General features: G+C 36.4%; 2 protein-coding genes across 4 annotated transcripts in view; one reads left to right on the forward strand and one right to left on the reverse strand.

Annotated features, from left to right (window-relative positions):
- The window catches only part of znf143a (zinc finger protein 143a), a 705,859-nt gene that overhangs the window by 286,094 nt on the left and 396,916 nt on the right, over window positions 1-22,849 (reverse strand). The window lies entirely within an intron of this gene.
- Window positions 1-22,849, forward strand: part of cpne7 (copine VII) — a 115,461-nt gene that overhangs the window by 18,451 nt on the left and 74,161 nt on the right. For all 3 annotated transcript variants that reach the window (XR_015496478.1, XR_015496479.1, XM_087262230.1), the window contains exons 3-4: window positions 19,430-19,612; window positions 21,939-22,013. Coding sequence is in view for 1 of the 3 variants with exons in the window: in XM_087262230.1 (XP_087118356.1) it covers window positions 19,430-19,612; window positions 21,939-22,013 (258 nt within the window). In the remaining 2 variants the exon portion in view is untranslated. The remainder of the gene's footprint in view (window positions 1-19,429; window positions 19,613-21,938; window positions 22,014-22,849) is intronic.

The raw sequence follows: 22,849 nt of genomic DNA on the forward strand, positions 1-22,849 counted from the left end.
TAACAGAAGAAAGAAATTTAAGGTTTAGTTCACCCCAAAATGGAAATTTACTCATTATTTACTCTCCCTTGATTGGCTCCAAACTAGGGCTGCACGATATTCTGAAAAATCTGCTATTGCGGTATTTTTTTCTGTGATAAATGTTTCGATATGAATACAGTTTCACTTAATGGTTTGAATAGCTCTATTTAATGGTTTCCTGGCGAGTCTAACAGTATTTATGTACAGAAATTGAATAATCACAATGCCAAAAATGCTTTTCTTACCTTATTTTGTCTCATTTTCAGTCCAAATATCAAAAAATTATTATTTAATATAGTACATATATTGTTTTGTTTTCACCATCAGATGAAATGAGCCAGTTTTTCCTTTAAACAAGCAGAATTATCTGTCAGCGGCGTAAGTGGAATAATCTTGTGTTCGCTTTGAAATGTAGATATTTAAACTAGAAACAAGAATCACTACTTAGTAAGATTTTTTTGCATAAATTATATATATTCTTGTATAAATACAGTTAATAAATACAATTTTGTGGTTCCTACTCAACTATAATTCAGACTCAACATTGCGATATCGATGCTATGATATATTGTGCAGCCCTATTCCAAACCTTAATAAACAACAAAGGCTCATTGTAAAAAATGTACCCCTGTATACATTTCTGGAGGGCGTGAATTATGTAGCCAGAGCTGCGTACAGCTGCGTTTAGTCTTTAAAATGAACGCTACTGAGTGGTATTATGCTGCCGATGGCTCCTTTTTATTTTCGTGCTACTAGCTGACCATATACCTCTGTGTGGACGGCTTTTCTGCTGTTACCAGTTTGCCTAGTGGCTTGCCGTGAATGCCGGCAGAGGAGTTAACTGTGATGACGGGGTTCGAGTCTGGTGAAGAACGGTTCCAAAAAATTAAATAAAGAAGTGAACATAAGGGTAAGAACATCTGAAAACGTGGCAAAAATCAGGTGGCTGTGATGGCTTTTCTTTTTCTGGTTTGCTTTTGAAAACACTATCGGTTGGGTTTAGGGAAGACGGTGGGCTGGTTAATCGGTGCTTTTGAAAACACTATCATTGGGTTTAGGGAAGGCCGTGGATGAATTAATCTGTGATTTTGAAAACACTATTGGTTGGGTTTAGGGAAGGCGGTGGGTGGGGTATTGGTCATTCGGTCAATCAGTCAGTCAGTCAATCCACAGCGACCCCTGGTGGATATACGCGAGAATAGCAGGCATGAATGACACTTGCAAGAGAAATTTGACATCTGAAAATGCGTACACAGCAGCCTCTGGTGGATTCACGGAAAAACAAAAACGGCTAAACACATACATCCTAGGACCTATTTCACGCTCTTCAGAAATGTACAGGGGTGCGTATCCATACTTTTTTTCTTCTGTTGAGCATAAAATAAGATATTTTTGATGAAATGTTAAAACCTGAAACCATTGACTTCCATAGTAGGAAAAATAAATACTATGGAAGACAATGGTTACAGGTTTTCAGCTTTCTGAAAAATATCATCCTTTGTGTTTAACAGAGGAATGAAAGTCAAACAGGTGTGAAAGTGTTTAAATGTTGACATAATTGAAATTTTTGGCTGAACTATCTCTTTAAACAGGTTTGTGACAAGTGACGGGTGAATAAATGATGACAGAATTTGTATTTTTGGATGAACTATCCCTTTAAGATTTTCTTGCATATTTCCATAGCAAAAGGTCTAGATTGAGAGTAATAGCTGAAAGTCAGAACTGTTGCTTATCTCTGCCTATTTGACACTCATTGTCTTTCATATCACATCTCAAAAACGTTCAGTTTCCTGCATAATGTTCAATTTCCCGCATAACATATTTCAGTCACACTAGGAGAAGTGGTACGCAAAGATGAGTAGTGCAGGAAAGATAAACTGTTATGCTCTGAAGGCTTTTTATCAGTGTGGATGAGACAATCAGAACGCTAAATCCATTATTCTCACACTGTGTCTAAATGATTAAGTCTGACTGCAGAAGTGATGGTTTTAAGCTGCGTTATTGTGAACATGATTTGTTTTTATTGTGAAGTATTTGTAGTGGTTATGCTGATGATGGAGTGACTGGATTAACAGCCTCTTAAAGGGCAAGTTCAGCCTAAAATTAAAACATCAACATAGGCTTGTTGTTTTCCCAGAGAGAAAAACGTGCTGGATAAGTTGGCGGTTCATTCCGCTGTGGCGACCCCGGATTAATAAAGGGACTAAGCCGACAAAAAATGAATGAATGAATGAATGAATGAAGGCTTGTTGTACATTTGTTTGCAAAACTAGGGAATGAACTAGGGAATTCTGGGCTGAAATCAAATCCGAAAATTCAGGATGCACTTGAAACTTCTTTGTAATAGTTACTTATTAGCCTATTAAATAATAAAACTCTGTATTTTTTAATTAACTCAGTAACCTGAATTATAGTGGCACGGTGGCTCAGTGGTTAGCCCTGTCGCCTCACAGCAAGAAGGTCACTGGTTCGTGTCCTGTCTGGGTCAGTTGGCATTGCTGTGTAGAGTTTGCATGTTCTCTCTGTGTTCTCGTGGGTTTTCTCCGGGTGCTCTGGTTTCCTAGTCTAAAGACGAGACCTTACAGACCTTGACAGACCTTAGTCAAAATGATTTCTAAGTTATTAAAGTTCACAGTACGTTAATATCACTACAATTTTATAGACTGAAAGATCCGCTGTAAATGCTGCTCTTCAAGTGAAAACATGTGAACATCGCAAACAAACTTTTACCATTGTGTAGAATTTTCACTGCATTTTGTGACAGGAACAACACACAAGGCTTTCTAACGCTACCTATCGAGTGCATCCAAGTTACAGAGCAATTCGGAGGGCTTTTTTTTTCTCTTATTCGCCTTGCGGTTTCAAACATTGCATTAAAAATTCACGCTTTCAGCAGTGGTAACACTTTAGAATAACTATCAGTTATAACTATCAGTTTTAACTAGTAAATGTTCAAAAGTATTGAACATGTCATGTTTTTTTCCATTAATAAACTGTAATTTAATGAGTTATAAATGACTTGTTAAACAAAAATTAATAGTTTGTTAATTATTCATAATTGTGCCTTATAGATAGAAAGTGTTACCGTAAAAATCAGCATGTGCCCAAACCGAAACTCCCACTTTTATGCAAATTTTTATGCACCTTCCCTCTTTCCCTTTTCTGACACTCCCACCTAAACAGAGCTGGACACACCCACTTTCCTGACTTTTTCCAAACTAGAGGTGTGAAAACACCCTGCTGAAACGGGGATTTTGTGGCTCTTTAAAGTACCGAACCGATAAATGGCATCTATAAAAGTAGTAATATTATTAAAACCTTAACGATACCCATTCATACATATTAGCCAAAGAGCCGTTATATTTGTCTAATAATGATTGTGATCTTTTCCGTGACATTAGCTTTTACACATGGACAAGAGCAGAGAAAACAATCTAATGTTAGATAGAAATTTTGCCAAAGTCAAAGCAACGAGGTATTCTTGTCATCAGCATTAGTCTACATTTTCTATCTTGAATGTCTGCCAAGCGTCTTCAGGAATCTTGGCATTTGTCAATATAAATGTGTCTCGTTTTTGTCTGCTTTTCCCCATGTTCTCAGCTCCTATTCATATTCCCATGTTATTCACATTAGATCCGTTGACTTCTTAATGAACTGGAGCATGTTGCATCGATCCGTGAATCAAATGATCATATTCTGGGCATTCTGATAAGCTCAACATTAGCCTCTAATGTCCTCTTGCAAGCTGTGAAATAATGGAATCATTTTGTTGAGACTTCAAGTGTTCGTTCGTGTTTTTGAAACTGATATGGGACCAAAAGAGTCTTGCTGAATTTAGCAAAAGAATCAATGTTTTAAAAATGTCTTGAGGCACAAAATGTGATTTCATGAAGTGTTCATTCACTGCACCATAGGAAAGCATGTGGTCAAATTTTGAGTCAAGATGCTCTCTGGTGTATTAATATATCTGTCTATATACAGCAGGGAAAAAAGTATAGGACATGTCATGTTTTTTCCTGACAATAATATTTCTTAAGGAGCTGTTGACAAGGAATTGAACCAGATTTGGGTAAAAACCCAAACAATACAAACAAAAAAATACAACAAAACAAAAACAAACCTAAAAAATCTGAGTTATAACACAAGGAGAAAGTACTGAACTGCTAAAACATATTTAATACTTTATATAAAAGGCTGTTTTGGTGATGGCAGCCTAAAGACCCCTCTTATATGGAGAATGAAGTCACATGAATTGCTCAGCTGCAAGTTTTTCACAGATTTCAACAGAGTGTCAAAATCTTGATGGTTCTGTGAGTCTCACCTATCAAATATGAACTTTAATTAGTATTTTCTATTGGATTTAAGTCAGGTGATTGGCTGAGCCATTCTACAGCTTGATTTTCTTTCTCTGAAAGCATTTGAGAGTTTGCTCGGCTGTGTTTTGGATCATTTTCTAGCTGAAATGTCCACCCTGGTTTCATCTTCATCATCCTGCTAATGTAGATGTTGGATTGAAGCAGCTAATATTCATTTACAATGACAGGGTGTCCGTGGGGTCTTAAAAAGTCTTAAATGCTGTTTTGCAAGGTATAAAATTATATATAACTTTTGATTATGCAATTTGTGGTCGTATGCTAAAGTTTGCCTGAATTAAATCGGTGAATATCAGGATGCTGTGTAGTTTACGAAATCCATGAAATCCATGAGATCATGCTGCTTTGTGTGCAGAAAGTAAGGTAACACTTTTATTTCTGCAGTTCTTTTAGGGGCCAACCTGCTGAATAAGCTAGATTTCATAGATTTTAATTCAGTATATGAATAATGGTTTAGTTTTGGACTAGTTTCTTACATTAATATTTGGTAAATATACTGTAACAGCCCATTCACATGGGGCGTCAGCGTCAACGCTTCCCATTCACTATGAATAGGTGATGTCAAGCATTGCTTGAACTGAATTGTGGGTCCATCGACGCAGCTTCAGTGGCATTGGTCGCTGCAGAAATTGGGAAATTTGTAACTTTTCAAGCGCCAACAAAAGCATCAGCCAATCAGATCACTGTATGCAAATACGCCAGCTCAGACAGTAGCCGATTGCTGACTAATTTAATTGCCTGACACTGCAATGACAATCGTGTCAGCCCCAACTTCAGACACACCCTCTGTCAAGCGTTGACTCTGAAGCCCGTGTGAATTGGGCGTAAGTTAAAATCTCGACAGTGTTTCCTGTTGAAATCTAAAGTGGTCATAAGGTTGTATAAAAAGAGTCTTTAAAAAGATCTTTAAAAAGGTATTGAATTTCACTCGATGATTCCTGTATATACACTGAAGGAGTAAAGGCAGAGGGTTGCTAAGGAACTACAGAGAGATTTCCGCTGCTGTCCGAGCTTTCCATGCCTTTCTACACCTTCCTTTCTTCATGTGTTCAATACTTTTTCTCTGCGTCATTTCATTTTATTACGCATAACTTAACTTGTAAACTAATTAGGTTTGTTTTCTTTGCAAATATGGATTTCTTTGGTTGTTAAAAACATCCGGTGAAAATTTCATGTCAACAGCACCTTTAAAAATATGTTTTCTGAGACAAATTGTAAGGTGTTCGATACTTATTTCCCCTCTGTATCCAAGGTTTAAGGAAGAAAATACTTGTGCAGAATCTTTTACTATTGGGTTGTGAGCATGTTGTGGTTTGGTTGCTTGGGCATTTTTGACTTATATCAGGTTGTTGATTTGTTGTAAGGATGGTGGGTAGAAGTATATATATATATATATATATATATATATATATATATATATATATATATATATATATATATATATATATATATATATATATTTATTTATTTATTTTTTTAGAAGTAGTTTAATGACCTTGCAAAAGTACCAACAATAACAGTGTGCAGTCAACAAAATCTTTCACAATAACCCAAAAGATAGGCATCGATCCCCAAGAAATGCATCAACTGATTAAATGTTACTTTGAATGAAAAGGTATTTGGTTTAAGCAACTGCCAAATGCACAATACTAAACATATTTGTTCAATCTGCTGCAATTTTATTTTTTTTTCATGTCACAATCGTGATGTCTGAGAACCCTCATGAAAATCAACCTTGGTTTTATTATAATAAAAAGTGTTGTATTATATATACAGTATGCATAGTGGCTCAGTGGTTGGAACTGTTTTGTCACAGCAAGAAGGTTGCTGGTTTGAATCCTGGCTGGGCCAGTTGGCATTTCAGTGTGGAGTTTGTTCTCCCCGTGTTGGTGTGTTTTTACTCTGGGAGCTTCAGTTTCCCCCACAGTCCAAAGACATGCGCTATAGGTGAATTAGATGAAGTAAATTGGCCGTAAAGTGTGTCTGTGGATGCGAGAGTGTATGGATGTTTCCCAGCACATTGCTGTGGTTGAAAGGGCATTCATTGCGTAAAACATATGTAGTCGAAACATATTGATAGTTGATAAATAAGGGACTAAGCTGAAAGAAAATGATTGAACGATTGAAATGAACTTTTGTATAATCACAGTTGTAGTAACAAAATCTTTGGTTAAATTGTGGTTAGTATAGTAAGACAATGGTTCATTTGTAATTTGCTTTTACCATGTTTTTTTGTGGTAAAACCATGGTTATTTTGCAATGGAAATCTGACCTTTCATAACACTCTACATTTCCCATTTTTTTAAAACTGATTTGGCAGATATTTAATCGGTTTTCACAGATGGACGGTAATTTTGTGCCGGTTTTAGTGATAATAACATTAGTTTTAGTGCTAATAATAATAATCTAAAGTTCCAAGATGGCTCAATTTATCATTTATTTTGGCTTAATTTATTTAAGCATATATAAGCACACCCCTCACAAATCTATCTTTTAAATTTATATTTTTAACGGGAAGCTATACAATATTACATCTGTGCATCTACGTTAGATTACTCAGTACTGAAGCCAAATCCGGAGCTTATCTAACAAATTAGTAAGTATCTAATTAGTATTTTCTATTGGATTTAAGTCAGGTGATTGGCTTGGCCATTCTACAGCTTGATTTTCTTTCTCTGAAAGCATTTGAGAGTTTGCTGGGCTGTGTTTTGGATCATTTTCTTGCTGAAATGTCCACCCTGGTTTCATCTTCATCACCCTGCTAATGTAGATGTTGGATTGAAGCAGCTGGTAGGTAATTTTGTGCTGGTTTTAGTGATAATAACATTAGTTTTAGTGCTAATAATAATAATCTAAAGTTCCAAGATTGCTCAATTTATCATTTATTTTGGCTTAATTTATTTAAGCATATATAAGCACACCCCTCACAAATCTATCTTTTAAATTTATATTTTTAACAGGAAGCTATACAATATTACATCTGTGCATCTACGTTAGATTACTCAGTACTGAAGCCAAATCTGGAGCTTATCTAACAAAATAACTTACGATTAAGTTAAAAAACTAGTACACCCACATTTATATGTTATAGAAAAATATTAAATACAAATTAAAAAAGAGGAAGAATCAAGAGAAGCAAAATAATTAAAAAGTTCTGTAGGTTATAATTTATTTTTGCCATATTTTGCTTGAATTTAATTGTATCATCTTTCAATTTATTTCTAAATATGTTTGGTGACTAAACTATTTTTTAAATAAATATATCTGTTTAATAAATCTGTTTTGTTTAAATGCACCAACATAAATTGTCTATATTCACTGAGAAATGGATAAAAATATTAATTTTCAAAATGGGCTGTACTCAATTATGCTGAGCACTGTATTTACAACAGAAAATGGTAATTCTGGGATTACTTACAATCTTATTTCTATGTTTTTTTTGGTTATACCTACAATGAGGTACAATGCCTACTTTTAAAAAAGCTTACATTTAAGCATGACATTGTACAAATGATGCTACTTGTTTTCTATTATGTATAATAATTAGATTTTCTTTTGAGATCGGGCTGTATACTCAACTGAGTGTTCAAACAAGGGCAGCTATTTTGTTATTATTGTTTGATCTTTGCCCAATTTCACTCCAGGAAACATGATAGAAAAATATCATTGTACTTTTGTACCCTTGACTTGTTGATATGTCATAATGCACTCTCTTAAGCTCTCATTAATGTGGGAGTATATTGTTGTTTCATCTCTTTTGGTGCTATTTTGTGCAACAATTGCCCAAGGCCATGGTGTTGCCAACTAGTGGATGTAAGCAAATGCGTAACAGCTCACGAATACTTTTGCCTTTAGTCCACAAATTAAACATACTTAATGTTTTTGGTCTTCGCTAACAGGCATTGATGTTGCACAGTCTTTAAGTTGGTGCAGTACTTCTGATTAAGCATGCACTAAGTGCAGCTATTAAAAAGTTAATGCTCAATATAGCATGTGTGTATATAGTAGTGTAGTAGTGTATATAGTAGGAATGTAATCTTGACATACTATATCCAAAAACATACCTATACATACAGTTGTACATACTATATGCAAAAAACACACCTATACATACAGTTGTACATACTATATGCAAAAAACACACCTATACATACAGTCCACTGTTAATAAAATCCGAACGTTTTACGAAATGTAAAATAATTTGCTTCTGGTCTGTTTAGTTGCACATTTCAGATGACAAATTGACTAGAGGGCGCTGTCTATATTTTTTGGAATCTGAAATATATTACTTAACGTACGTTTTGTTGAGTGTTTCAGAGACAGTCGTTTTTGTAAACATCCAGATCACCTACACCAGTGAACCACTGAACTAATCTCTTCCCTATAACTCAACCAATAGTGTTTTCCATAGCAATTGTGAAAGAAAAGTGCAATGTAAACATGTAATTCTTTATTTGTCTATGATATGTTCCTATAAATATCATTAATGTGAAAAGGAACAATAGTTTGATGGTGTCAAACTGCTTTATAATGTTCATTTTACCTAGAAACTGCTGTACGTATGTTTATATTTATACTTATATACACTTACTTACTTACTTATACTTTTTTATATATATATATATATATATATATATATATATATATATATATATATATATATATATATGTATATATATATATATATATATAGTTTAAGTCAGATATATTAGACCCCCTGTTAATTTTTTCCCAAATTTCTGTTTAACAGAGAGAAGATTTTCTTCAACACCTTTATAAACATAATAATTTTAATAACTCATTTCTAATAACTTATATATTTTATCTTTGCCTTGATGACAGTAAATAATACTTGACTGGATATTTTTCTCTAGTACTCTTCTACAGCTTAAAGTTAAATTTAAAGGCTTAATTAGGTTAACTAGGCAGGTTAGGGGAATTAGACAAGTTGTTGTATAATGATTGTTTGTTCTGTAGACTATGAAATATATATATATATATATATATATATATATATATATATATATATATATATATATATATATATATATATATATATATTATTTGTCAAAATAATATATATATATATTAATAATATATATATATATATATATATATATATATATATATATATATATATATATATATATATATATATATATATATATATATATATATATACACACACATAAATATATACATAATATTATTTTTCAAAAAATGTGCCACTAAAATTCTAATTAATAACCCAATCACTATGGCTCAATAAACTCCAAATTTGCTGCTTATTAATTATTATTAGGTAATAGTTAGGCTTAGGCATTAGGTAAAATTAAAAATTAATTTTTTGGCTGGTTGTTCAAACTGTTTATTTAAAATTCTTAAAAGCTGAATCAACACAATTCTTGTGTATTTTTGGGAACTACTTAAATATTTCAAGTTTAATCCACTTAAATTTGCGAAAAAACAAAAGTTAAGGTGTTGGGACAACATGAAGGAATTGTGTGGAACCCAACATTTTTTGTATAGGATTGGGAATGTAAAAATTTTCACAAACATAATATTATTTGTCAAATGAACGCCGCAAGGCTCATTCCTTCCGCAATCTGACTATGCATCCATTGTAACTTTATAACAAACTCTGATAATGTCGGTTTTTTACTTTTGTACTGAGTGCTGCTCTCATGTTCTTGTGCCATTAGGTGTTTCACTATCTGCTCATGCAGCACCTATCAATGGAGAAGTGTCATTGTCATGCAGATCAAGAGCTAAAATTGAGTGGGAGCTAAGCCTACTCGTATTTCTCTCAGCTCCCTTTTACTTTCTCTCTCAAGGTGAACATAGTATGTGTAAATTTAGTCTAATATTCTGTAGCACTCAGAAACCTGCGGTGTAATCTCTCTACGACACTCTTAAGGTTCATGCATCACTTCCTCTCACACTACTCAAACATCTGAAAGCAGCCACCGCGAGGGGGTGAAGAGACAAACACCGGCTCATTTAACAGCCCCTTTACAACTCTGTATGACTCAATATGATGTTCTTCGTTTTGACGATAAGATAGTCATAAAGTGCCCCTATTACGGTTATATCCATTCATGTAGTGCATTTGTGAACGGGAAAGAGCACAACAAATGGAGTCTCCCAAAAGAAGAACTGCCTGAAACTAATTGTTGGTAATTCCGGCTAGCTTACGTAGACAGATTTGCAACACATTTGCATAATGCCAGCCTAAAGCCTTCATTGGCTGCCTGTGAACAATGAGTGCTGTGACCTGCAAATGCTATAGTTGTATTTGAGACCTGGAAGAGATTTGATGGTTTATGTCAGGGCTATTCAATTGGCGGCCCGTGGGCGAAACCCGGCCCCCGAGGCAGTTTGTTCCGGCCCTCCAAATAGTGTGACCAAGACATCAAAAATAAATTAAGTTCAGTCGAAAAACGGCCACTATTGTTATCAAGTGACGTGCGTCTGTTTAATACAGCGCGAGCTGCAGAGGAGCAGAGCGTGAGTCATCATAAGCGAGTGGTGCAGACAGCCGAAAGCATTTGGATATGTTTTGTAGGAAATGCCTTTTGTACAATGCACTGTAATCATTAATAGGGATGCAACGATTAGCTGATTTCACTATTAACTGCGCTTAAACTTGCTGCATTTAAAAATTAAATGCAGCAATACGTACTTCTGGCTACATAATTCGCAATCTCCAGAAACGTATATGGGGCAGCATTTTCAGAATGAGCCTATGTTGACCTTTAAAGTCCATATAAACTGGAAGCTGCAGACGGGGGATGAGGGTGGTTGCGGAGGGAGATCAGTAAAATGAGGTGCCGGATCAGATTTTAGAGGTGCCGGATCCGGATTCATCCTGTTCCAGCACAGATTAAGCCCTGGTTAGATTTTACAGTACAGTAAAGCAGCTTTCTATGTTGATAACTCAATTATTCATTCATTCATTCATTCATTCGTTCATTCATTCATTCTCTCATTCATTATCTTTTCGGCTTAGTCTCTTTAATAATCAGGGGTCACCACAGCAGAATGAGCCGCCAACTTATCCAGCATATGTTTTATATGATGCCCTTTCAGTTGCAACCCATCACTGGGAAACACCCATACACTCTTACCCAAATCACCAATACCGCATGTCTTTGGACTGTGGAAACCGGACCACTGGGAGGAAACCCACGCCAACATAGGGAGAACATGCAAACTCCACACAGAATCGCCAAGGCGCCAAGGCTCGAAACAGCGACATTCTTGCTATAAGACGACAGTGCTAACCACTGTGCCACCGCACCACTTTATGTTGATAACTGTAAATTATACATCAGGAGACTGGCTGAAATTAGAAATCTAGTAGTAAACAGCCTGTTGCCTCACCTGATAACTTGAGTAAACAAGTTAATTTGGAAGGATGACAATATCAGGATTTCATGTCACAGGTGCACAATCCATTTTGGCATTGTACCTAAGTTGACCTATAGCCAAATGCTGAAAAATAGAGTTTTCAAACTAGACCGCAGTATTGCAAACCTCTCTGATTTCTGTATGTTGGCCTCTCCGTAACTGGGGAGTTCTGTAACAGAATGGTTTTCCAGCAGCAAATGTTCTTGGAATTGATAAGAGGTCTGCTTGCCTGCGATTGGAGGAGCTGCGGGAGGCAGTCGGGTGTTTGGAGTGATAGCAGAGACTCTATGAACTAGCTGTATATAGTCTATATAGGGAATCAGAAACCACTCGGCCAGCTCAGTAATTATAGTTATCTAGAGACGTAATAGTTTCTCAATGTCATGCTCTACATCCAAAATGCTCCCCAAAAGTAATAAAAATACCTGTAGAACAGCAGTCACAAGAAGTCTAAACAATCCAGTGTTATAAAATATATTTAAATCTTTTCTACATGAATCTACAGACCCAATTAAAATAATAAAACTAAATTGAGTTTAGAGTTTTTGTCTTGTTGAGCGATAAATGATGAACGAGTCATATTGAAGGCTTTTCAAAACTGAAGTGTCAGTGTACCAAATTTTGTTTAATCTTTTGCTACAATGTTTATTTTTGATCGAGCTCCTGTCTTTGAGATTTTTTAGATCTGCGCACATTTCTGTATTTTGCTAAGTGTATGGGTGTTTCCCAGTGATGGGTTGCGGCCGGAAGGGCATCTGCTGCGTAAAACATATGCTGGATAAGTTGGTGGTTCGTTCTGCTGTGGCGACCCCTGATTAATAAAGGGACTAAGCCAAAAAGATAATAAATGAATGAATGAATGAATGAATGAATGAATGAATGAAAATGTCTTCAAATATTTTAAATATTTGTACTAGAAACAAGCCAAAAACTCACTGTTTTAAGTGAAATAAGCTTTCTATTGATGTATGGTTTGATGAATGGCTGAAATACTATTTCATAAATGAAAAAAATCACCTTTAAAGTTGTTCAAATTAAGTTCTTAGCAATTCATATTACTAAATAATAATCAAATTCACAACATTTCTTTAAATAACATGATCTTTTGGTAGTATTTGAATGTTTTTTTTGGCATAAAACACATCTATAATTTTGACTCATATATTATATTTTTGACAGTTTTCTCAAAAACAAAAGACCATGCAAGACAAAACTTTAACACGTAAAACATAAGGTTTTGTGGTCCATGGTCACATGTTAGTATAATTTATATATATTGATACTATTCATATATTACATTTTGTGCATACTGATAGTTTTTTTTATTATAATAATGAGAATCTGTACACAAAAATATGATCATTCTTTTTTCTGTTCTGATTATGGGCTGAATAATGACCTGAATTTGATGGTTTGGTTTGAGATTCACCTCATACCATCTCGTTTAGTTTGATTTACTACCATTTGTGCTATCTGAAAGTTCGCCTGCGTTCAAGGGCACATACATAGTAGATTGAAGAGCTGAATATTTTATTTGAGAGGCTGATGGAGGAGGGTCATTCTTTGCCCGATATGTGCCATAAAGACACATTAGTAGTTTGACACTGTTAATCTGACTCTCTGTGAGGATGACTGATAACTTCACATGCTGATTTTAAATTATTCCTTTTAGCCATTTGTGTGACAATAACAAATGATCTTTTTTATACGCACAGAATGTCAATTTCTCTAGCAGTGTTTGAACGCCACTTTCGTAAAAAAAAAAAAAAGAAGTTTAGTAAATTATTAAATTAAAAATACATAAAGAAAAACTCTAAACAATACCAGGGAGAAAAACAGGAAGAAAAAAAGCTCAGATTATATATATAAATAAGGACTACCTCAAATAAAACTACCATGTACGTCAGGGTACAACAGAGCTGAGGGTCCTAATGCAGTTTGTTACCCTTGTTAAAGAGTCATACAGGCAGTGGTCGAAACAGGAGCAAACAGTAGCATGAGGAAAATCCAAAATCCTCGTCTTGGTCACAGACAAAGGGGTCGATACAAGTGGCAAAACAACATAAAGGAGAAACAAGGCAAGGGTTAGGAAACAAGGCAAGTCTAGACAATAGAACGCTTTATAATGCTACTGGATAACAAGACTCAGCACTGTGTGTGTGCAAGAGTGGTGTATAAATAGTCCTGGATATCAGTCCATGATGAGCTTCCAGCTGTGTGTACATAATCAGGGGTGATATGGAACTAGTGTGTGAGTGAGGTGCCTGATTGGAAATGTAGTGCAGGTTGGTGGCAAACTTGTAGTTCGGATGATAGTGACTTTTTCCAGCAGTCTACAAGGGCTAGATCGCTGGTGATCGTGACAAAAACAGATCAAACATTTCCTATTTTCCATATAATGATAGGAGTAAATATTTCTTTCAATATGGTAGGGCAAAGACTAAACTTTGAGAAAAAATGTTTAGCTTTTTTGTGTAATACATGGGTAAGCTGCTCTAGGGGAATCAACTTTAAAATAGTATCTTGTTCCATGAAGTGATTAGAATTTATCACTAATACAATTAAGTACAATAGGTTTTTTTGTTGGCAAAGCTTTTAAACATCACTTTTAAACAACTCAGGCTCATTGTGAAAATGTACCCCTATCTACATTTCTGGAGAGAGCGAATTATATAACCAGAGGTACATCTGGCTGTATTTTTTCTTTAAAATGAACGCTGTGCTGTTCCTTTTCACGCTACTAGCTGACCGCTTACCTCCGTGTGGACAGTTTTTCCACTGTTACTAGTTTGCCCAGTGACTAGCCATGTACTTCAGCGGACTTTGGAGGCGGAGCGAAGTTGAGAGCAACAATAGGGTTTGAGTCTGGCGAATAACAGTTCCAGAAAGCAGGTAAAACAAAAGACAAAAAAATTACAAAAAAGTAAATAACAGGGTAAGAATGCGGTAGGATCTGAAAATGTAGTAAAAATCAGTTGGCTGCTAGGTCTTTTTATTTTTCTGAATTGCTTTTGAAAACACTGTCGGTTGGGTTTAGGGATGGTGGTTATTAGGTCAGTCAGTGCTTTTAAAAAACATTATTGGCTTGGTTTAAAGAAGGGGTGGGTGGGTGTATTGGTCAGTCTGTCGACAGCGGCCTCTGGTCGTTTTACATGAGAAGAGCAGGTGCGAATGGCACTTCCTCCAGAAAGTCTTTTTTTTTTTTTTGATTGGAATAAAAGTGGTTTTTAATAAAAAAAAACGAAATAATATTCTGTTAATATACTATTAGGTCAATATACTATTAGCCCCTATAAGGAAAATAGTTTTTCAAATTTTCCAGTGACTTGTCTAATTAACGTAACTTAGCCTAGTTAACATAATTAACCTAGCTAAGCTTTAAAATTATGACTACTAGTATCTTTCAAAATAGACAGAAATATGTTATGTACTACCATCATGACAAAGACAAAAGAAATGTGTTATTAAGAATAAAACTCTAGAAAACTATCAGAAAGGCAGCGAAAACATCAGCAGTTCCTCTTACACACTCCAGGGAAGCAGTAAACCATTTATTCAGTAAAGCCCATTTACGTGAACCATCGAACAAATTAACCAGAAAACAGTGAGTCAAAGTAATAAGCATGTTACTGGAACAGATTTTACTGGAAAAGCTGCACTATTGTCATTATGAAAACATCTGAGCTATTGTCAAAAAGTTATTGGACGGTCTCAAGGCTACATCTGACAAACTTTAAGCACTTCTTTTGTGAACATCCACTCTTTGTTCGATCATCCTTTGCTTTTATACACTGGAAAAGTAACCTATTGTTGTTTTCAGATTGCAGATCTCTCGACAAAACGATTTCCCTAGTATCTCTGAGAGTGATGCATTAACTTCTACAGCTAATTGATTTTTAATTCAGAAATGATTGTATTTGCTCTGTTTGTTTTTTGACGTACATCAGTGAACAAGAGCAAAAGGAGGGGGGGAGATGAGGAGAAAGACGGCTGATGAATGAGAAACGAGAACAGAAAATGTCGCAGCTGCATGTGTTGAAGATCAACAATTAGACTCATGAGGCCTTCACCCTCACTGTCGTCTCTTTATTCGAGTTCATCCAGGGGTTGAGAATGAACAATTCAGGCTGTGATCTGACTGTTGGTTTTAGAGATGCCAGATATTTCCAGCGAGATACTGTTAAATGTGATGTTTGTCAGTATTTGACTGTTGTAAAGGATAAAAATACCATAATATGTTTTCAGATATTTAAGAAATATGCAAAGTGAACAATCGTGTTTAGCTGAAAGACAATGCTGAAGTCAGATATTCTGCTTTGAAAATGTGAGCTCTGTCTTGGAATCGCTGTCTTTGTTTTGGTCTCTATCATAGATATTTACATTAGATGTTGCCTACCCTGCTGTTGTCTATCGGAAGGTATGCATAACAAACAAAAACGTACAAAACGAAATCTTACCTAGGAAATGTTCTGCCTGTGTGCTTTGTTTTCTTTGTTTGTTCGTTAAAGTCCAGCGCTAAAGTCTAGCATCTTCAAGTTGGCACAATGTCTTGACTAGTGCTGTTGAAAGACGTTTGTGCTGGGAGCACTGTACATATCTGGCGGCGCAATTGATGCATGTTCAGGGTCCGTATGCGATATCTAGTGTATATATCTATGGGTCTCTATAACCAGCCCACTGCCAGTTTACCCATTTGAATTTCAGCAATCTGGGTTTCCTTGGAGGAACACACAATATATTTCATTTAGTCTGTCTCAATGTAGATTATGTAAATATCAGCCTTTTAAATGAGCTCCAGATTCAGAGGTCAGGTGGTGAGGTGCTTTTTAATTAGCAAATAATGCAAATCTACAAAGGTTAACATTAGCTGAGGAGCTTACAGTCAGGGCGAGCTTAAAATAAGGGCTAGGTGGGGCTGCTATAGGAAGAGTGCTGGTGGTTCCAAACATCTTCCACTTACGGATGATGGAGGCTGCTGTGCTCTTTGGAACTTTCAGAGCAGCAGAAAATTTTCTGTAACCTTCCCCAACCTTGTGCCTTAAGACTATCCTATCTCGGAGGCCTACAGACAATTCCTTTGTCTTCATGCTTGGTTTGTGCTTTGACATGCACTGTCAACCCTGGGACCTTATATAGACAGGTGTATGCCTTTTCTAATCATGTCTAATCAACTGAATTTACCACAGGTGAACTCCAATAAAGCTGTTGAAACCTCTCAAGAATGATCAGTGGAAACAGAATGTATTTGAGCTCAATTTAGAGCTTCACGGCAAAGGCTGTGAATACTGATGTACATGTGATTTTTCCAACCCAGGCTCATTCTGGAAACATAGCCCTGCGGATGTTTCTGGAGGCCGCGAAATAGCGAAAGCCGCTGTGCACACTTTTTTGCTTCTAGAACGCCTCTCGCAAGCGCCGTTCACGCCCGTGCTGTTCTCGCGTAAAGCCCCCGGAGGCCGCTGTCGAGCGACTGTCTATCCGACTGACTGACCGAATGACTGAACGATTGACTGGGCGGTCAACCCAACCCTCCTCCTTCCCTAAACCCAACCGGTTTTACAGATTGACCTGCCTGCCCGCTCGCTTGCTTCCCTAAACCTAAGTGACGATTTACGAAAGCCGTTCAAAAAAAGAAAAGCCTCATCTTCTGATTTTGACCGCGTTTTCCGACTTCACCACATTCTCACCCTGTTATAAACTCATTTGCTTTATTTTTTGGAGTCTGTTTTTGTCTTACCTGATTTCTGGAACCGCTCTTCCCTGGACTTGAACTCAGTCGTCGCCGCGCTCGGCTCCCCTCCTGCTCTCTGCTTCGCCGACGAACACGACGAGCTAACCAGACAAACTGGTTGCAGCGGGAAAGCCCTCTACCAAGAGGTGAGCTGTCAGCCGGCGAGCGCAAAGAGGAGCGGCGTCACACAGCCCTATAGCATTCGCTTGAAAAAATGCAGCCACGTAAAACACGGTCTCCAGAAACGTCCGGGGGCTACGTTTCCAGAATGAGTTTTTTTTCACGTTGTCATTATTGGGTATTGTGTACAGAATTGTGAGGAAAAAAATTATTTAATCCATTTTGGAATAAGGCTTTAACATAAAAAAATGTGAAGCGCTATGAATACTTTCTGGATGCACTGTATAGTTATTGTAGTGTTACTAAAATGAATCAGTATTTTTAACAGTTATTGAAATGCAGAAAGCATATCAATTCTTCAGACAAATGTATTTTATTGTTTTGGCAGCAAACAAATAAACAACAGAAAATGTATAAGAAATTTAAAGAAATCAGCAGATATGAATATATTTTCTATTTACAATGAAAAATGTGTAAATTAGTTAACAGCAGCACAGGTGTCAAACAATTACATATAATCTGACACATTACTGAGAGTCACAGGTCTGCACAATTAAGCTGTGGTCACTCTAGCATTTGTGTGTGCGAAATTCTGTCGTACGGCGCTGCGAAAAGGGGCGGGATTAAACAAGATTATTAGACATTAAATAAAGCAAGAGATTGCTCTATGTTTTAAATTTCTGTCCAGAGTGCACGTTTAGATCTTCGATTGGTCTCACGCAGTCAAGTGATGCGATTTCGCAGGTCAGAGATCGCCAAGCTTGAACTTTGCACCGCAGTGACCTGCAAAACTAAACACAAGACCCTGCATGCCCGGTATGATGCATTCGCGTGCGTATGAATGGAAGTCTGTGGGGAGAAAAGTCAAATGTGACCGCAGCTTTAACCCTAACTAAACACATGTGATTAAACTAATTGAGGCTTGTTAGAAATCTACATCTAATTTAAAGCAGGGCGGTAATTAAACTCTGCTGGCTGCAGCCCTCCAGGAACGGAGTTTGACCCCCATGGTAAAACCTATAGCATATTTTCTAAGCAACAGCCAACATTTATCACAATCACATATCCAATAAAAAACAAAATTAATTATTTAATTAACTAACAAACTCCATCTAAAGCAAATAAATAATAAATAAATAATAACATATCATTCAGCACTGATTCTCATGTTGCTCCAAACCTGTTATAATAATGTAATAATAATAATAATAAAAAAATAGATGATCTGATTTATGCATTTTTTTAAATAAAGCCTTTAAAAGAAAGGTACTTTATTTTTACATTTTAATTTGCCAGCCTGTGTTGAATAACTTCCATCTAAATTTTTATCCTTATTTCCTATGGTAAAAGCAATTGTTTCCACGATAGTCATCTGAGAATGTCATTTGCAGCTTTAAATTGCTTGAGCCCTTTTGATATTTTAATGGATTCTGGCGGGGATGTCAGTATTTTATTGTTCAGCAGCTGGGAAAAATGTTCTGAAAGTGATTCCAACAATATCAGTCCTCTGTATCTTTATCGTTATAGTTGTTTTGTGAACTATGCTATTTAATAATGTTGATGATTTTTAGAATAATATCTTTACCATTACCTTTATAGTTATTGTGCTTGGTGTGACTCTGGCAACCTGCATGTGTGTCGAATAATTGTAGGAGTGGCAGGGTGAAAACAACCCTTTCCAATATTTTGAATTTGCACTGCAATACCTGGTTTAAACACTAGGTGTCAATCCTACAGACTGCACTTTTAACTGAAATGTTCTTCTGTGTTTCAGCTGGACCGTACTGAGGTGATCAAGAGCAACCTGAATCCAGTCTTCGCTAAGGTCTTGATGCTGGACTACTATTTTGAGGAAGTGCAGAAACTGCGATTTGAAGTGTACGACATTCACGGAGCTCACAGTATTGGAACACGCGATGACGACTTCCTAGGTGGTGTGGAGTGCACACTTGGACAGGTGACTTCAGTTTGGATTGTCATTTAATATTAATGAAACACAATTTAAGGATTAAGTTAGCTCAATGACTTGGGTGAGCTTAGTCTTAGGTTATTTTTCTTAATGGTTAGTTTACCCCAAAATTTGAATTACTCTCACGGCCACTTTATTAGGTACACCTTACTAGTACCAGGTTGGGTTGGACCCCGTTTTGCCTTTAGAACTGCGTTAATCCTTCGTGGCATAGATTCAACTAGGGATTGGAAATGTTTCCTCAGAGATTTTGGTCCGTTTTGACATGACAGCATCACGCAGTTGCTGCAGATTTGTCGGCTGCACATCCATAATGCAAATGTCCCGTTCCACCACAACCCAAAGGGGCTCTATTGGATTGAGATGTGGTGACTGTGGAGGCCATTTGAGCATAATGAACTCATTGTCATGTTCAAGAAAAGAGTCTGAGAGGATTTGCGCTTTATGACATGGCACATTATCCTGCTGGAAGAAGCCATCAGATGATGGATACACTGTGGTCATAAAGGGGGGAAACCAGAGCACCTGGAGGAAACCCATGCGAACACAGGAAGAACATGCAAACTCCACATAGAAATGCCAACTGACCCAGCCGGGACTCAACCAGCAACCTTCTTGCTGTGATAACCACCGAGCCACCGTGCAGCCCTTGATGTAGTCACCTCATTGGAAATATGTACCTCAGCCTACATTTTTGCAAAACGTAAAATACATTACTCTAGGTATGCTTTGTTGCACATTTCAGATGACAAATCAACCAGAGGGTGCTGTCTATATTTTTGCAAATCTGAAATACATTCAACACAGGCTCATTTCTGGACAGCATATTTTGTAGCCAGAACTAAGTATGGCTGCATTTCATCTTTAAAGCAAAAGCTACAGAGCAGTAAGATCCTGCTGATGATTTCGGTTTCTTTTCGCGCTTCCGTGTAGACAGCTTTTCAGCTGTTATCAGTTTGTCCAGTGACTTGCTGCGTATGTCATCGAACTTGGGACACAGTGAGGAGTTGACCCTGAAAACAGGGTTTAACTCCAGCCATGAACGGTTCCAGATAGTAGGTAAAACCAAAAGCAAAAAATTTAATAAACAAGTAAATAACTGGATGAGAACATGGTAAGATCTGAACACGTGGTAAAAATCATGCAGCCACAAGGGTTTTACTTTTTCTGGATCACTTTTGAAAACACTTTTGTGTACAGGGAAGGCAGTGGACAGGTCAATCGGGGCTTTTGAAAACATTATCGGTTGGGTTTAGGGAAAGGTGGTGCAATCGGTCAGTCAGTCAGTCAGTCAGTCAGTCAAGTACGGCCTCTGGTGGATTTACATGAGAAGAGCAGGTGTGAATGGCAGTCGTGAGAAAAATTTAAGATCTGAAAAAGCATACACATCGGCCTCTGGTAGATTCGCGAAAACAAAAACTCAAAAAAAAAAAAAAAACGTAGCTCCTGTGATGTATTTCGTGCTCTCCAAAAATGTTTACAAGGGTGCATATCCACAATTAGCCTGGGTTGCTTTTAAAAATGTTTTTAAAATTAAGCTTCATAAATTTCAGTCAACCTTCGCTTTAAAATTTATAGTCCGATACAATCAGAAAGAGCAAAAAGTAACTAATTTGATTTTAAGGAAAACAAAACAAAAACTGCAAAAACTGCAAAAAAAAAAAAAAAAAAAAAAAACGTACCACCTGGGACGTGTTTCATGCTGTTTAGAAATGTATGCAGGGGTACGTATTCATAATGATCCTGGGTTGAATACATTACTTAGGATAAGCTTCAAACGCACATCCTTCATATACACATCCATGAGAAGGTGGGGCTTGTTAGTTGTATCAAACTAAAAGAATATGGTAACACTTTATTTTTCACTATTTATGCTATTAACAAACTATTAACTAAGACTAATCAACTGGTAATTAGCTGCTTATTAATAGTTAGCAAGGTTGTAGTTGGATTTAGGTTTTAGGTAGGACTATAGATGTATAAGATCATACTTCATAGCTACTTATATGCAGTTAATATCCTAATAATAGGCAGATAGGAAGCCAGTAGTTAATATCGTGAATTGTGACTTAAACAAAAGTGTTTTCAAAAATATTTTAGGAAATACAGTAAAAAAATTCCTTGCTCTGTCACTTGGGAAATATTTGAAAAATTATTAATATAATGGGCTGCACGGTGTTGCTGGTTCAAGCCTCGGCTGGGGACCAAGGGACAAAGCCGAAATGAATGAATGAATTATTAAAATAATAATTCAACTATATATTGTGCCATACACATTAGATTTTTATATTTCTTCATTTTCAATCTGTTCCAGATAGTGGCCCAAAAAAAGATGATGAAACCTCTGTTGCTGAAATATGGAAAATATGCAGGAAAATCCACCATCACGGTGAGTAGAAACAATCTGCACACACATTTCAGATTTAATTGCTGCTGTAGATTTACTGAGAGAGGGCTCATGGTAGACGTTTCATCTGTTTTTTCCTCATTTTACCATCTGCAAAGGCATTTTGCTTACATAATAAGAGCAAAACAGTTTGAGTTATTTTACTGGAGACACAAGATCAGGAGTGAGATGTGCTTCTGTGCAAGATGGAAGCAGGCATTGATTGCCAGGCCAATTCACCATTCGACAGTATCCATTGTTCCACAGAGATGTTTTTGACAACAATATTTGCATATGGCAATTAGTGTGTTCAATTAGACAAAATCAATCACTGTCTCTCTTATATGGGCAGATTTATTAACAGCTTGTGCGAGCAACACACCCTCTTTTGCATTAGTGTCAGGATTTAGGATTTCAACTATTAAAGGGATAGTTGAACCAAAAACGAAAATTTCTCCATCATTTACTCACATTCAAGTGGGTCTAAACACTTAATAATTTCTTTCTTCTGTTGAATACAAAACAAGATATTAAAAAAAAAAACGACCACTACCTGACAAAAGTCTTGTCGTCGATCCTAGTTGAAAGAACAACTAATAACTTGACTTTTCTAGTTGATCATTAGGTAAAGTGGCAGAAGGTAGATTTTTCTGATGAATCATCTGTTGAGCTGCATCACAATCATCACAGAAATCAGTCAAATTTGGTGAAGAAAAAATCATGGTTTGGGGTTACATTCAGTATGGCGGTGTGTGTGAGAGACACAGCAACATCGACAGCCTGAGGTATCAAGACATTTGTGCTGCCTATTACGTTACAAACCACAGGAGAGGGCAAAT

The sequence above is a fragment of the Danio rerio genome, chromosome 7 (genome assembly GCF_052040795.2).
Source record: "Danio rerio strain M-AB ecotype USA chromosome 7, GRCz13ab, whole genome shotgun sequence".
NCBI classification, from domain to species: domain Eukaryota; kingdom Metazoa; phylum Chordata; class Actinopteri; order Cypriniformes; family Danionidae; genus Danio; species Danio rerio.